General features: G+C 33.3%; 2 protein-coding genes across 30 annotated transcripts in view; both read right to left on the bottom strand.

Moving 5' to 3' along the window:
- The window catches only part of KLHL3 (kelch like family member 3), a 385,747-nt gene extending 369,017 nt beyond the window's left edge, over nucleotides 1-16,730 (bottom strand). The window contains exon 1 of the mRNA XM_074290824.1: nucleotides 16,629-16,730. The gene's annotated coding sequence lies outside the window, so the exon portion shown is untranslated. The remainder of the gene's footprint in view (nucleotides 1-16,628) is intronic.
- On the bottom strand, nucleotides 2,794-16,756 carry CDCA4 (cell division cycle associated 4). Of its 29 annotated transcripts, none has more exons than XM_074290833.1 (6): nucleotides 16,629-16,738; nucleotides 15,857-16,401; nucleotides 14,771-14,844; nucleotides 14,481-14,569; nucleotides 7,545-7,592; nucleotides 2,794-4,842 (listed from the first exon to the last, which is right to left on the bottom strand). In XM_074290833.1, exons 4-6 carry the CDS (start codon nucleotides 14,544-14,546, stop codon nucleotides 4,087-4,089), a joined length of 870 nt encoding a protein of 289 aa, XP_074146934.1. In that variant the 5' UTR covers nucleotides 14,547-14,569; nucleotides 14,771-14,844; nucleotides 15,857-16,401; nucleotides 16,629-16,738; the 3' UTR covers nucleotides 2,794-4,086. The 29 variants fall into 29 exon arrangements, with proteins under 29 accessions (XP_074146934.1, XP_074146947.1, XP_074146949.1 ...); XM_074290846.1 differs by lacking the exon at nucleotides 16,629-16,738 and adding exons at nucleotides 5,892-7,406; nucleotides 8,187-8,215 and having other exon boundaries at nucleotides 14,481-14,844; nucleotides 15,857-16,563; XM_074290848.1 differs by lacking the exon at nucleotides 16,629-16,738 and adding exons at nucleotides 5,892-6,043; nucleotides 8,187-8,215 and having other exon boundaries at nucleotides 14,481-14,844; nucleotides 15,857-16,563.
- Between the last annotated feature and the right edge of the window lie 781 nt (nucleotides 16,757-17,537).

Genomic DNA, 17,537 nt, shown 5'->3' with positions numbered 1-17,537 from the left:
TGGAAATCTTCAACATAAAGAAAAACCAACTCACTTCCAGTTGATCAATGACGGACAGAGGTAGCTACACCCAGAGAAGAAACACTGGGAAGTGAATGTAAATTGTTAGCACTAATATCTGTCTGCCCAGGTTGCATGTACCTTCGGAATCTAATGTTTATTGTGCAACAAGAAAATGATATTCACACACATGTATTGTACCTAGACTATATTGTAACACATGTAAAATGTATGGGATTGCCTATCATCGGGGAGAGGGAATAGAGGGAGGGGGGGATAATTTGGAAAAATGAATACAAGGGATAATATTATAAAAAATATATATATATAATAAAAAATTATTAAGTAAAAAAAAAAAACAAAAAACAAACAAAAAAAAACACTTTTTTTTTTTTTTTTGCAGAAATGTAACCCTGCCCAAGGAAAAGGGAATCTGTTATCTTATTAACCTGACTAAAGATAAAACTGCAACATCTTCAAGGAAGGATATATAGAATATACACCTTCTCAAAGAACCTTTTACCTTAGGAATTTAAGTTTGGAGCTAGAAAGATCTTTACAGATTCTCTAAATCTTTACTTTGCTAATGATATAACTGATGCCGGGAACTAAGAAGTGATCTGTTACAAAACTGAATCTACTAAAAATAGTTACCCTTTCCAAAAAGGTTTGACAGCCACCTAAAATTTCTCTTGACTAATCATTACTTTTCACTGATTTATTCTAGGATCATAAATGTTAGATTCCTGCTCACTTTTACAATAAAAAATATTTATTTTAAAATAGAACCTTATTATATAGATCCTTTTATCTTCTTAAATTCTATGTTTAAGGATTGAGACTTCGGAAGGTAAAGAATTTTTGAAAGTGCATAAAGTTGTTTTTTTTTTCAAGTTAAAAGGAATTTCCAAGCCTCATGTATAAATTTTCAAAAGCAAAGAAAAATGGAGTTTCAACTGTAAATAAGACAAAAAATTTAAACAAGCATAATAATAAACTATCATGATTCATATGTTTATGCCAAGTAAAATTTGAATTGTGATAAAGTCCAAATACAGAACTTGCAGCCACATTTGTGGAAACAAGTTTCAGAATAACCAGCTATTAGCTGCTTAGTTTTTAAAATTTTAAATCACTGCATCTGCTAATGTTGACATATAACATCTTGAACTGAGAGTACTTAAAAACAATACTATTTGGTTCTTTCAAATACAAATTTATGTCCAAATTCAAGACCATTTGTAAGGCTATAATTCCCATATTTTCCATAAATCCTAACTTTTATATAGGTAAAATCAGGTTTAAAAGACTGAAAACAGCATAAAAACTACAAGAGAGTATTCTTAAAGAATGGCTAAGATAGCTAAGAGTCCTCCTGGTCACTTGGCCTAAATAAAAAAGTCCCATTTTCTCCAATAAATGAAGGAGTGTACTGCTTCTAAGTCCAAAAATGAGCTGCCTTTATGAATGAGAAAAATAGAGGTAAAGGAGATATATATATACACACACACACACATTTTTAGTAAAACATTAGGGGCCTAGAACTTAAAAACACAGTAGGATGCGCTAATAAAACAAAATATACTGGAAAAAATATACCCCCCCCAAAAAAATGCACTGGTTGACCCAATGTGAAGGATAGGGATCTTTTAAATTTTAGAGATAAACCTCCATCTTTTAATTGAAGAAATTTGACAATCTACAAGTGTCTTAAATTTGGATCTGAAGATCTCCAGCAACAAATAGAATATAAAACACTGGTTAAATTTCAGCAAACTATGTCCACAACCAAGTCAGCTTACATAATGAAGGTGTTTGATTGATTACTTTGGTTCTCTAAAGAGTCAAAATTTAAAACCTAAATCTTAAGTGTAACCTAAAATCACATTATATGAAAATCAGTGGAAAATGACTTGTGTTGAATGGTGTTAACAGATTCCAAATAACTTAAAATTAGATAAATTTTACTTAAAATGTGCATTACATGAACTTCCCTACCAATAAGACTGTAATTAAATTTTTTGTTTTAAATGTTTTCTGAAAAGCCACTGGAAATCAGAAACTTATTGTAAATACAGATATAACTCCTTTTTCCTCAGACTTGAGAACAAAAGCTACCATTTTCTATGAAGTTTACAGATACCAGTCTCAAAATATGGCATTTAAAAAGACAGTTTTGCCCAGTGAAATTTAACTGTAAAAGTGGAATCATAATAGCACCTACCCTCAGAATTGTGAAAACCTAAAGAAATAATATAAAGCACTTCACAATCTTAGGCACACAGTAATTAATCCCTTAATGCATGTGTCCTTCTCTCTACCCTAATGTGTATACTGAAGTAAGCAGAGGACTAGGGAGGAGGTAAGAGTTAGCTTCAAGGCTGTCATTTATAAGAAACTGGGAGAAAACTTACATCTATTTGCAATTTGAGAATTACAAACTGCCCAGGAGCAGAGTTGACAAACAACTAACGAGGCAAAACTTGAATTTCAAGTTGTCTTGACATTCACTTATTTATACCACTGGTACTTCTTTGTATTGTCCAGTCCCAGAAAAATGGGACTTAGGATGTCAAGCTCAATCATCCTACATTTTTAGAATTTATGACTCCTCAGAAGAGGGGGGAAAAAAAAAATTTTTTTTTAAAGTCCTTCCCTGACTCAACGGTTTTCTTTCTCATTGCACTTTTATCAGTCTGGATATTCCATTTAATACATCTATTTTTGCTACTGCTATTCCACCCTCCCATATTTTAGCTTTATTTTATTCAAAATTTGATGAAGTGCCATAGCCAAATGTATACAAATCTCTTTATTTCAAGCAACCTACAAACAGTTTAAAAAAAAATTCCAGGCACAGATTAAAACAGTAAAACTGGACTTTTTTCATTTTAACAATAATATTCAAACTACCCTTTCCCCCTAAATGGTCCCTTGACATATTAAATACACTCTACAACGAATGTACTTATTTAAAATAGGTAAGATCTATGAAATGTCTTTCAGAGGAAGAACAACTATACAGAAAAATGTACACAGGAGTAAAACATACTAATTTAAGATAAAAAAAGCACACTAGAGATTTCAAGGGCCCCAAATAATACTTTACTTATTAATTAGTGCAAGAGTTTTCTCACATAAACAAATTTGACTCTAAACTTCAATGATGATTCACTATGATGACATTTACATATAAATATACATAAATAATATCCTACATAATTTAAATTCAGAATTAACTTGAAACATGGCTTTAATCTATGATCAGCATTTTCCCCCTTTCTATCAATGCTCAAGTATAAAAAACAATACAAGTTTCTCAATTTTAATAAAGCACTACATGATTATGACAACAGTTCTTACATTTGAAAGCCTCTTATTATTTACAGTTATTGAACCATATAATATAGCTCACTCTGAAAAACAAAATTCCCTTTAAAATTTTAACAGAAAGATATCAATTCCAAATGTTTATGCTATGAGAATGTTATTGGAATAGCAGCAGAAAGAACATTTATAGTAAAAATATACTTTTAGGAAAATAGCTGGAAAATCTAAACACTGATAAAAAGTATAAAAAATTTCAAAAATATATTTTAAAGAGGAAAAACATAGAAAACATTAAAAAAAATCTATCCAGACTAATAAAGTTGAAGGCTGGTGACTATAGCTGAAAAAAAGAATGAAGGTAAAAGAATCAAGACAATTAGGAATTTAAGTATAGGCCCTGAAAAAAAAAGTTAAATGAAAACTCAAGAACCCATTGTACCAGTTTCCCCCCATGTGCACTGTGAAAGAAAAAGTACTCTTTTAAGAGTCTAACCTCGGAAAACTTGAAACCCTACTTACATATGTACTATAACTATTTGTTATAGTACGTATTTAAATTTCAGTGGATAAATCAAAATTGTCAAAGGTAAACTTAGAGCATGTTAGCCTTAAAGATAACACTATTTCACAAAATGAGGTGCTTTTTATCTTTTATGAAGATTACATCATATACATTTGATAGTAAACTATTTGAAGGCTTGTTTCTTTCAAATGTTCTTGACTTCTTCAAAGAATCAAGCTTTGTATTTAACCATTTCAAGATTCAACAAGGATTTCCACAATATGGTCAAGCTCATTTATATCAGATTTACAATTTGAGTTAGAATTTGTAGTTGTCTGAGATGAAAAGCTCTCAAGCATATCACAATGTCCCATTTTTGTGTTGTTCATCATTCCAGTTAATACTGTATCAAGATCATAATAAGAATTATCAACATCTGAAAATAAGTCTTCTACAGAATTAGGATTTTTGTTCTCCAATGTTTCAAATATTTGATCTAGTGACTTTTGAAAATTTCCCCTATTTTCTTGAGGGTTCTCCATGTCCCAAACATTACTTTGAGGGTTTCTTGGAGCTTGTACTGATGTAACTGTAGACAGGTCAGAAATAATATCTTGTGATGGGGTATTTTCAAAGTCTCTTGAGAAACTACTATAACTTGGAACAAGTTTTCCTTCATTCTGTTCTTTTGTTGAACGACAAAGGATATCTGATGATACTAGGCGATCAAGAGAAGCCTGTCCTGTGTTTTGAGCATTAATCACCTGCAAAGTTCCATCCTGGGTCATTTCTTCTTGTATCTGCCTTACAGTATTTGCTATAAGAACCGAGCGACACAAATTAGGTTCAACAAGCATGTGGCACAATTGAAGCTTTACCAGAGACATGTCTAAAAGTGATTGCCGCTGAAGATTATATGAGGGAACAGACTTAAAACCAGCCAAGGTTCCTTCAATATCTTCTTCATCATCAAAACATTTTCTCTTTATTCCTCTTGGAAACATTGTGTCCTGTTGAAACCAAATAAGTTATTTTAGCATAATTTAAAATGTCTAGTGTTAAGAAAAAAAAACTATCAGAATATATATCATTTAGCCAAAGCTTAGGTATTCAGTGACAGATTTAATTATAACACTAAACTATTCCTCTCAGGAATTAGTTAAGTAGATTTAACTTCAGTTAATTTAACAATTATAGAACATTATTAAATTATAAATTATTAAACAGAACAAAATTAAAGCACATCAATTTAATTTTTAACAGGCAAATTAGGTTAAAAATCAGTTTTTTAATATATCACAGAGAAAAAGTCAAAGGTATACTTATGTTTAACAAAATAAAATTTAAATCTCAAAAAAACCAAACCAAACCAAACCAAACCAAACCAAACCAAAACAAAACAAAGTACTTGTATTTAAAGGTTTGGATGAAAATATAGACAACCAAATTAAAGATCTACCATTCTACTTAAGACAGGTGCTTTCCTGAATTATTTTCAAAATTTCCATTTTCTCCTTAATGCTTACGTGTGTACATGGGGCAAATAAATCTCAGTTGATTTTTTTATAGTGTATACTTGAAGCAAATATAGAATCATGGCTGTATTATGCTTTTAGATGTGCTCTGAAAAGAACTTTGTATTTTGGAATTACTGGAATAAAAGTCACTTTTGGACAACCTGTTAGAGATTGTTAATTTTAACCTAATGCAAATACATCTAAAACCACAAATAAGTATAAAAAAACTGTTATGATCTGAAAGTTGATACAACAAAAAACAAGTTTTAACCTACATAGCTATTTCTAACAAAAAGTGTACTATGCAAAATATTTAATGAAGTGGCAAGAGGCCAATGTCTTCAGTTTTATCATCTACATCCTTACTATGTCAATTCCTCCAGTTATCTAACATGGAAATTAAAAAACAAAAAAACCACAAAAATACAAGTTATTTGCGCCTATTTGTAAATAAGTATAAGCCATTAAAAATTAAAAAACAATAAAAAAAACTAGTGTAAATACATTCATGCCTTGTAACTTCTTCCACCATCACAACCCACCTATAGCTAAGTCTTAGAGTTGCTCAAGGCTCAAGTTAAGTGACTTTTTCATGGTCACAGAGGTGATTGTCAGAGGCAGAATTTGAACCCAGGTCTTCCTTATTCCAACTCCAACAATATCCACTTACACCAAGTAGCCACTCTCATTCACACTAAAAGATTTAAGGAAATGCCATTTTATTTTCATATAATACTAAAAGGACGACTAGTGCTGAATTTTAAAGCATGAAAATTGTATTACAAATACTCATGAAAACACCAAGCGTAGACAATTTTATATATATATATATATATATAAACAAACCGGGATTTTAAAAAGGGAAATAATGACTTAAAAACTAAAGCTTATATACTACAGTGAATCAAAAACCAATCTGTAATGATGAAAATTCTGACAACTGACTTTACATTTAGGCTGTCTTAGAAGCTTCTTTTAAACACCCACAGATAGTGAATTTTGAGTCAACATCTATGGCATTATCTTTTAGTTAATTTATCACATACTGTTAGGCAGTTACAATATTCTACCTTTTGCAGACCACCAAACTAAGTTTCTTACTAAAGAATGAGCATGTTGTGATTCACCATTAATTCTCAAACTCTATTTTTTTATCTTTGTAAATAATTAAACTGCAAACTATTAAGAGTTTAGATTTCTGATCATCTTCCTAATAAACTCTCATATCAACTGTAGGATTTTAAGGGGGGGGGGGGAGATTCTCCCACACCATTCTGGTCCCAACCGTTAAGTTAAAACCATTCTCACATAAATTTTTTTGTGTGTGTGTATATAAAAAATTGTTAGTATAGAGTACCTTCCCAATTTGTTTAACTGCCTCCCATATTCTTGTCAACAATCGTTTTTTCTTTTCAATTTAATCAAAATACTACTTCAAAGATTAAAGAATAGAATTTAGAGATAGAAAGCCCTCAGAGAGTTATTATTTCATCCAAACCTTTATTTTGAAAAGACAGAAATATTAAATGTGTTGCCAGAAGTCAAGAGAGGTTGCAACAAACGAGATCCTGAACCTAAATCCTCGGACTTAAATATCAATGTTTTTTTTACTATACTATTTTGCTCTGTAAAATACTACACTTCACAAATTTGAAAATTGGATAATTATTTTAAAGGCTCTCTATCCTGAAGGATCTTTATTCATTTTGTTACTATCAACTCTACCTAGAAACCCTACAACAATATGCCCAATATGCCCAATAGGAATACAATGCTTAAATTGTAGTTTGATTCTTGCTACTATTAAAAAGCCCCTTTCTTTTCTCTATGGCAATTACAATTAAATAAACATTCTTTAAGGGGCAATGCAACACCTACCTTGGTAGAAAGAGACAAAATTAACTAGGCATTTAATAATGTGTCATTTGCATTTTGAAAAAGTTATGGCCAGTTCTTCATGTGAGGTTCAGAAATTTGCCTGATTCATTTATGTATTCTCCACAGGACTTTGCACATAGTAAGCATTCAATAAATGTTTGAAGGAATAAGAGTAAGTACTACAGGAAGGACAGAAAAACAAATAAAATATTAAAACTAAGCTCCAGAAAAGATTTCACAAGTGATTTCAGCTTTTCTATCTTCTCTAAAAAGAACTACAAATAAGCCCTCCAAACCATTTGATCTCTTCTCCTTACCTTAGAAGTTTTGCTTGCTACTATGCAATTAATCCATGAAGAAACATCCTATATAAACAAGTTAACAATGTGTAAACTAACAAGATAAATGTCTTATAAAAAATAAATCCAATTTTTTTCTTTACAAAGTATTAAAATCATATTAGAAAATCATTTCCTTCAAAGCTCCATTTCTACAATACAATCAATTTACATATTTGATACCAGGTCATCAAACAACAAAATAAAGGCCTTTGATATAGCCTTTAAAAGTCAATTCTCCAAACCAATGTTCAGTAACATCTCAGGGATGTCATAAAACTCACAAAAATATATTAGCAACATGAATAATATACATGTGAATAGAATTTAATCAAGTATTTACTTTTTATATAAACACTTCAAAAATATAATAAAATGGATTACATAATTAAAAATGCCTCAAAATAATTTTAATTTATTTTAAAATTCAAGATATAATGAAACAGGGAATATTAATATTTGTAAAAAATCTTTAAGCATATATTTTTAACCATCTCTCTTTAATACTGCTACTAACATTTTTTCATAAAATCAATCACATTACTCAAGAATTACCTTATCATTCAAGAAATAGGTGAATTTTTAATAAAGTTGGTAATATTGCTTTAAGAACTCACTTACCAATCCAGCTATGAAGAACAACTTTTTTCCTGCATGAATAGAAAATTTTATTTTCTCTCGCTGAATTCCAAATTGAGGAATCATATAGGAATTTTAAAATGTTATGCTAAGTGTTTCTAATCTATGAATCAAAAGAACACTAGCTGCATATTGCATCTTCCATGCTGAATTTTAAAATCTTTGTTAAAAATTTTTTTTATTAAATAATATAGGAAAAATATACACTTCCCATTTCAAATTACCTTTAATTATCTGAGAACATGATATATTTCCCATGCTCACTGCTTTACAACCCCCCCCCCTTTGCTTTATACTTTAAAGAGCTTAAAAGTTCTTTAATAAAAATAGTTATGAATGGAAATAAAATTATTAAAGTACAGGGGCTTCAAATCTCCCCCCACAATTACTTAAAAGTTCTTTCATTGAGCATTGATAAATTTTTTAATGTAGTTTCAAAAAAAATTTTTAAAAAGAAAAAACCTAATGCAATTAATGCTTCCATCTAGAAACTACTATCATCAAAAAAGGAGAATGGTTAATCATACAGTGAGAATGAGGAATAAAAGACACTATTATATCTATAAAATATGAAAATAATTGAAAAGACCAACAACATTTTGTACAAAGAACTGCAGTGTAGGTAGGATTTATGGGAGAAAAGATTAGAATTATGAATAGAAGACATGGTAGGTTGCCAGCTGTCCCTATGGAGTAAGTAACCAAAATACTATCATAGATCCACTGATACACTGAAATTGTACAATAGCTAAATTCTCCAAGAGATTTACACAGATTATGAAAGTCATAAAAATTTCAGTTTATCAAAGGCACTTTAAAAAAATGTCACCCCCTCAAAGAGTGGTTTTAAATTATGATAAATTCTTCCCCATGAATCAAAAAAAGCTACTTGTTGCCACCTATTCTGCATTATTTTGGTTGCAAATCAGTATTTGCAAAAAATGACTATGAAATGACAAACCTCCTAAGTATTTATGTATCTACACATAGATTGATTACTACACTGAAGACCTACTTATGGCATGTTTTTTAGATAATCAACCTATATAAATCCATTACCTTAAAATCTAAGTGCACATGGCAATTTTTAATTTTAAAAAGTAAAATCTTCTGAATACAATTCTTCCTGTGCAACAAGACAACTGTTAGGTTCTGTACACATATTTTATCTAGGGCATACTATAACATATTTAACATGTATAAGACTGCCTGCCATCTAGGGGACGGGGTGGAGGAAGGGAAGGGAAAAGTTGGAACAGAAGTGAGTGCAAAGGATAATGTAAAAAATTACCCATTTATATATACTGTCAATAAAAAATTTATTAAAAAAAAAAAAAGTAAAATCTAGAGCATTACTTATTTTCCTTATGGGAAAAACTATCTTCTTTCTAAAAATCTGTTGGTCAACAATTTGCTTTACTAAGGTTCAACAAGATCTGCAAGGACAAATACCTTTATTGCAACCTTACTAATGTATGTACTAAGCTAAGTTTTCAAAAATGACAAAAGGACAGATATGTATTTTCCTAAAGCCATGTGACTTCTGGAAAAAATGAGCTGTTATATGTGACCCTGGGCAAGTAACAATCCCAATTGACTCAAAACAGACAGACAGACAGACACACACACACACAAAAAAAAAACACAATCAAAAAATCCCAAAGCATTCTACATTTTAACAAGATTTGTCTTGAATTCAACTTTTATCTTTAACTTTCAGTTATTTAATCCAGCACTTAGTATATATACCACATGAACTTTTTGTATTTCTTTTTCCTCCCTTGTTTGTAACAGAATACTTCTTCTTATCACCTAATTGAGGCCACCACAGGGAGCGACAAGCACAGTGGACTCACGTCAGGAAGACCTGAATAAAAATCCCACGTATGACATGTGACTTGTATGTCAATACGTGATCTGTATGTGATAACCTTTCTAAAATTCAACATTCTCATTTTAAAAAATAAGAGTATACCTGCAGTATAAAATGAGAACAACTGTAAATACCTTACAAGACTCTTGTGAGAGTCAAACAAGATAAAATGTATAAAGCATTTTGAAAATGATAAAATATTACATGTCAACTATTATAATTTTATATATGAAGCAGGTGAAGTTTGACGACTTTAAAATATCAAATTCTCTTTTGGAATTATTAACAGAGCCAGTTTTTAAAAGCCACATAAGAAAATTCAGTCTTCTTACATTATAGTAAGGAATAGCAGCTATACAGAATACTGGGCCTGGAGTCAGAGTTCAAGTCTAGCTTCAAAATGACCCTGGGGAAAATCATTTAACCTCCCTTTGCTTCAGTTTCCTCATCTATAAAATGAAGATAATAACAGCATCTACCTCCCAGGTTTGTTGAGGACCAATTGAGATAATAATTGTAAAGCACTTGGCATAGTGCCTGACACATTATTATATAAATATTAGCTATAATAATATAAATATGTTATAAGACAATGCATTTTATGTAGTTCTAAAATATATTAAGTCTAAAGATTTCATACAGTGCTTTTCATACAGAATCTGTAACTAGCAATTGCAAATATTATCATCATTATCATTTTACCAATAAGGAAACAGAAGCTTAGAATCCCATGGTCACATTACTAGCAAGAGTCAAAATCTTAACTTACTCCAATACTTTCCAATATGATGGATATTGACAACCAAAAATAAAGCAATAGTATTAGTTCAGCTTAATCACTCACTTTATTCCCTAAAGCCAGCCAATTATGCTAGTCCCAAAAATTTAACCCACATTCAAAGAACAAGGATTTGCCACCTGTAAGAATGTAACATACCAGAGTACTTGAAGCCAACTCCAAAATATTTTAAGCAAAAACATCATTTTAGAAAATATTCCAATACAAAGCCTTCAAAAAAGATTATTGATGAGGACAAAACTATTTTTTTGTGTATGTATATGCATGTTGTATACCATAATGCCTGTTTTCCTCTTAAAATTGTCATTGTTAAGAGTAAATACCTAGTATATGAATACATAGGTTTTTTTATTCTGCTGAGAAGTTCTGAATTTTCTGGCTAATCATTTTATTTTTTATTCATCTTTTATCATTTGCAGACTGCAGATCAGTACACCTGTGTTCCAGCCTGTCCTAGAATTGGTGGGGCCCTGAAAGGTTAAGTGATTTTTGAAAGGATATACCACCCCTATATGTCAGACACACCAAGGCCAGTGCAAACTAAGTTACACTGTTTCTCTTTAAACTTATAGAAATACCACATTTAAAATAGGGGGGGGGAACCCCAACAACAATCCCATTATGGCAACAATCATTGTTTTCTAAAAAAGATTCTACTTCATAAGATCACAGATTTAGATCTGGTATGTTAAAAAATCTGTTATATCCAATTCCCTCATTTTCCACAGAAGAAAGCAGACTAGAATTTCTATATGACCTAAGGGATGTTTATGATGGATGATTATTGCCTATAGGCAATAACAGAGTATCAGTCAAATCCAGTACTCTGGCTTCACATCCAAAACTTCTCTCTTGATTTGGAAATAAACATTTTCCTCTTTCCTCCAGATTGCTAAGCATACTTAAAAGATTAACTCCTACTTAACAAAACAAAACAAAACAAAAAATTCACCATTTGTAATTTTAAAACTCTTTAAATTAATGATTATCAGAAATATTTAGTAACACTAAAGTTTGGAATATGAAGAAGCAATTTAAAAATTAATAGTTGACTAGTAGTTCAGAAACAACGATAAAAAACTCAAATAGAAAGGATTCCTTGCAGGAGGCATAGTGATTTTTAAAATTACAAATTTTGAATTGCATTTTAATTTTGTTAAAACACTTCTCAATTATACTTTAATCTGGTTCAGGGCTCATTTGGACTCTAATAAGAGTTATGAAGGTAGGAAGCTTGATAACCTGTTTTAGAATAAGCAATTCTATGACCTTTCCTTTTGGATTACCTCCTTCAAGTACTTGTGAAACTGTTAAAAACCAAAACCAGTGAGAAAATTTTGATTCCAGGTACATATTATAGCTATTATCCTAGCTTTGAGTTAAGTAAATTGGTTGCCTAATTGCTGTCTAAGTAATTTGAAGACAAAAGGTGTTGATAGCAGCTGAATCCCATAACTGAAAGGGAGTCTTGCTAGAAACTCAAATGTAACTTTCTCCTAGTTTTACTGACACAAATGCAATCCCCCACATACCAAACTCTTTTAAATGTTCATCAAAACAATAACTGCTTTAATTTAAAATGTGATAATAACAAATTTATTTTTGCTTTATGTACTGTGCTTCATTTTTAAAAAATATAGCAGTATTTGCACACTAAAAAATGAAATGTGCAAGTATATTTAAACAATATACTAAAAACTTAAAAGACCTATCAAATGATTCCAAGTACCAATATACTATGAATCCCAAAGTAGCATATATACTATATAGTATACACTATTATTTATGCATTCAAAGGTTATATATAAATGTAGGTACATTTTAGGAAAACTCAAATACAAAAGCAGACTGTGTTGCAAAGTATCTGGTACTCTGACCCAATGTATATATCCTTTAAAGTTTGGTAATTCTTTAAATGCTTCTGGAAATTTTCTTTTCACTTTTGTTATTGTCTGAAATTCTATCAGAACAATCTTTAGAAATAAATGATCATCTAGTACTGGTGGGGTAGTTGAGTATTTTTCTTCCATATACTTCAGAATGAATTAGTTCAGATTGTCTTTCTTCCTCAACATTTATATGAGGCAACTGGCAACTTAGAAAAATAATAATTGTGGTGGGATTGAAAGCTTTATCTTTGGAACAAGGATTATTTGTGGAAAGTAAAACAGGCCTGGGAAGGATGGATAGAGGGGAAAGCAGTATGAGGACTAGCAAATGATGACAAATTCAAAAGGGATATAAACAGGGAGATAATGTGAAATGCCTTATATTCCTTGCTCTGATGAATCCTTACTATTTTCTATCACATTCTACCCAAACTCCATGAAGAGGTTATGTCAATAGCTAATGCTTTGCACATATTATATACCAGGCACATAATTATAAATTATGAGCATTTTACAATTATTATATCATATTACTATTTATCAAATAGTATTTTATTCCCAAAAATCTACTTCATAAGTAGAATCTAAACAACAATCACTAGCTATTAAAAAAGGATCCATAGTTACAGGCTGGCCATCCATCATTATCTAAATAAAAATGACTTTAAAAAGCTCCAAATCAAAAGCTACAAAGTTTTAGGATTATTTATACTAATTATGGTTGATTACTAAAACACCAGTAATTTGATTTGGTCAATTACTAAAACACCAGTATTTTATTTTTGAATTTGAATTTTGCAGGTAAATCATAATGGAGTCGTAAAAGATCCAATCAATGGTTACTTACCAGAAAATAAATGAAAATCCTTTTACCCATTTGATAAGGACTGGGACAGAACCCCCACTTAATATACATATTTTTACTGAAAGTTGAGGCAAATCCATTATTTGTAAAATTACAAAACTTACCACTTCTCTCAAAATAAGAAAAATCAGCAGCTGAATTAAAAAACAAAACAAAACAAAACAAAAAAACACAAAAAAAAAACTCCCAACTCCTCCCACAAAGATAGGCTCATGTAATAAATGCCTCGATTTATCTACTGATCTAAATGTTAAATCTTATAATATTGATAGTAATTGTCAGCAAAATAAATACAAAACAAAAAATATAACTAATTAAAACATTTTTTTTTAACCACTGAGAGGCAGTGTGGTGTAATGGATAGAGAACTCTACGGGCCTAGAAAGTTACTGGGTCCTAACTTCCTTTGTTACATACTAGCTGTACAATACTGAATAAATCATCTATTCAATACCCCACAGTACTTTCTAAGACTTTAAAATTGCTAGAAACTACTGACCTATAATAGTAGTTGGCAATTTCACATCTAGGAGTATTCTTTTATTTATTTTTTTTAAACTTGTTTTTTAAAGTATGATAATTTATAACTTACCCAGGAGGGGGGAAATGCTAATTATACTGGTTGTGATACTTAGAAAATTTCTAATACTTCCAAAACATCTAATACTTCTCTGAGATACAATAGATTGATTTCCACTTTAAGTCTTTCATTTTAGTCACAAAAGCACTGGGAAATTTTACCTGTCTGCCATTTTTCTGGAAAATTTCCTACTCTCACTAATTGCTATTTCTACATGTTACTACAATAGGACAAGTTAAGTGGAAACCAATAAAGATAAATTTTACTTACCAGTAAATGTTTGTGAGAACTGTCCTCTTCCCACATCCTATTTCCCTCCCTGTTGTCAGTCTCCATTTGACTGGTCAGCTTAAACAAGACTGAAAGGGAAGTAGTAGGTACAAAGCACCAGGTTTTTCAGCCACTCATGGTGGAATCTTTGTGCTTCCAGATTATACTGACACAATACTAACAGTGCAATTGCTTCCTACTGTAGGATGGGGAAGGAGAACTACAACTTTTCCATAAAATTTCAATAATTTTTTAGAAACAAAATTTAAAAACTCAAACTGAACACTCACCATGTCAGCATCTGAAAGCAAGCCACAAAGAAGCGTGCCTTTTGCTAAAATGTTTCATGGTTGATCACCATTCTCTATAAAGTAAGATGTATCACTTGTAATACTTTTTAAAAAGTGGCTAAATTAAAGAGTCAACAATCCAACATGTGAGGTTTTGCTAAGTTAAGATTAAATTCAAGTTTCCCATTGTATATACATCTACCCATTTCTCCCACTGCAAGGAATTCAAGAAAGAAAACTTATATAGTAGCATTTTGAGATGAATGTTAAGATTAGTAGGAAAGACACACAAGTCACAATGTTTAAAATCCAAGTCTCATATGACCCCAGTTTCACATAAAACAAGTTTTAGGATTGGTCCATTTTCTTCCAGTTTCAGCAGGGACTAAGTATTAGAGTATTTTGAATAAACTATCATCTTATCCTTAGAAGTAAGCCTTTCTATTTGTGGTCCCAATTAGATACAAAGGACCACATAGGAACAATCTCTTTCCTTAGTCCATCTGAGACAATGGACAAAGGGCTTCAGCTTTCTTACCACCTCCTTTACTCACAGAAAGCAGTTGTGAGGAACTTTAAAAAGAGCTAAAATTATATAATATTGACTTCACAAGAAATGATACTAATATCTTTCCTTTGACCAAATATAGGTAAAAACTCCTGTGCCAATAAATAAAATTAATTGTAGGACTGAGAAATTGGTGAAATATACCAGGATTTTGCCTGAGGCACCTAGAATGTGAGATTAGCAATATAACTTTTTAAAACCTTTCCTTCTTGCAATTTTAAAGGCTAATATAAATGTCAGCTATGATTGCTGAGAAATCTAAATGGGGTTGGGGAACCTGGGAAGGGCCAACAAATGAAATAAAACCAACCACCTAGGGCACCCAAACTCTCACTCCCACCCACCATCACCTACACACCCCTCCACCTCCTCCTCCTCCACCACCACCCATCCCCATTACCCTCCCCATCCCCTCCAATTATAAACTAGAACGCCCTCCTCCCCTCAATCATGTATTTCCACAAATAATTTATTGCATTTTGGGAAGAAACCTGGCAACTCTAATAAACCAACTCGACCTTTGCACTAGAGATTTAAGATGTCACCAGCAGCTCTGGAGTTAACAATGGTTGGTAGAAGTGATTTTCCATTACTCAAAGTACGTTTCCTCCTCCACAGCGGGAAGTTTGTTCTGCCGCGGAGGCGGCCCCGGGGATCCATTTGAAACTGGCGCGGCAGTACGAGTGCCTCTGCTACGAGGAGGGGCCTTCTTTGCTCGGGAGGTGGGCTACACATACGTATATATATGGGAGAGGGGGGCAATAAAGAAGTATGGGAAAGGGTGACGAGATGAGAGAAATCTACAAGCAAGTAGGAAAAAGAAAAAAAAAAAAAAAGAAAAAGAAATAGGGGGATTAGCCAGGGAAAGGGCTGGGCCGCGACCGTCGCCTCAACTCCGGCCGTGCCTGTCCCCAGGCCCGGAGGGGCAAGGACCGTGAGAGCGCGGGCGGGAAAGGCCGCAGGATCCGTTCGGGTCGGGCGTCTTCGTGCCGGCAAGGTTGGCGGCTCGGGGCCAGGTCACAAAAAAGCCTCTTACGAAGTGCCGGGCTTCCCGCCCCGAGTTCTAGAGCCAGGACGGAAAGGGCTTAAGAGAAATGGGGGAGAGGAAGGGCAAGAGGAGGCCGCGGGGGAGGGGGAGCCGAGCCGCGGAAGCCATTTTGATTTCCAGGACAGGCCTCCGCCCCCTCCGGTAGCTGCAGTCCCCAATACCGGGGTGCCCCATAACCCCCGACCCCGTATACACACCCAACCCGGGGCGGAGCTTCCTGCCCCCGCTGAGGCCGAGCTCACCTGAAGCTGCCTCGGCCGCCGTTCCGGCTCCGGGCTCCGATTCGGGTGCCCCAGTTTACTCACAGCTTGAGCTCCAAAGACGATCCAGTTCAGACTCCTTACAGCGCCCAGGGAAGGAAAGTAAGGCGGGGTCCTCGAGGAAGGAAAGAGGAGGAGTGACCAGGAGGGAGGATCTCGAGGGCGGAGCCAGCCTCTGAGTGACGGTCCCTGCCACTGCCTCCGCCATTCACCTCCCACAAAGAGTAACCATGGTGACCGCTGCGCCGCCTCGGCCTCTGACTGGTTGAGAACCTAGAGTTGGGAGGCGGGGGAGTCTCCCGACTTCAAATCCTGAGGGCGTAGGGGAGGGTACGAGGTAGATGCAGTTCCCGCTCTCCTGGTTTTAAGATTCGTAGGCGGTTGAAGGCGCGTGTACACCTAGTAGTCGGATTCTGACAGGAACGCGTGGACTCGTTGTTCAGCTCCTTGTAAAGCATGCTCTGAGGGCTTGCTCTTACACGTCCGAGAGAAACTCGTGCCTGCCCTGGAGGGGACTTCGGTGGCTGCTGAATGGATGCCAATGGCTACGTCCGCCGGGCACTGGAAGCAACGTAGCATAATGCGTAGAATCCTAGACGGGGAATTAGGACTTAACCGATTTCATGTGATGTCTGAAATTGTGTAACCGTACAAGTTACTCAATTTTTATGAGTTTCAGTTGCCTCAGTTTGAAAAAAAATACTTGCCTCGGAGCTTTATTGGTGAGGCTCAGAAGAAACACATACACACATGTATGTGATACACAAGAGATATCACATCTTTTCACATGTTCTAAATATAGTATTCTATTATATAGTCTGCTACCTTTGAGGTAAAGTAAGAACATGCTATGGTTTCTCTTTGTCTGGTTTCACTGAGATGAAGAGGAAC

This window comes from Sminthopsis crassicaudata, chromosome 2 (assembly GCF_048593235.1).
Source record: "Sminthopsis crassicaudata isolate SCR6 chromosome 2, ASM4859323v1, whole genome shotgun sequence".
Classification (NCBI taxonomy): domain Eukaryota; kingdom Metazoa; phylum Chordata; class Mammalia; order Dasyuromorphia; family Dasyuridae; genus Sminthopsis; species Sminthopsis crassicaudata.
This window is presented reverse-complemented; position numbering and strand designations above follow the sequence as displayed.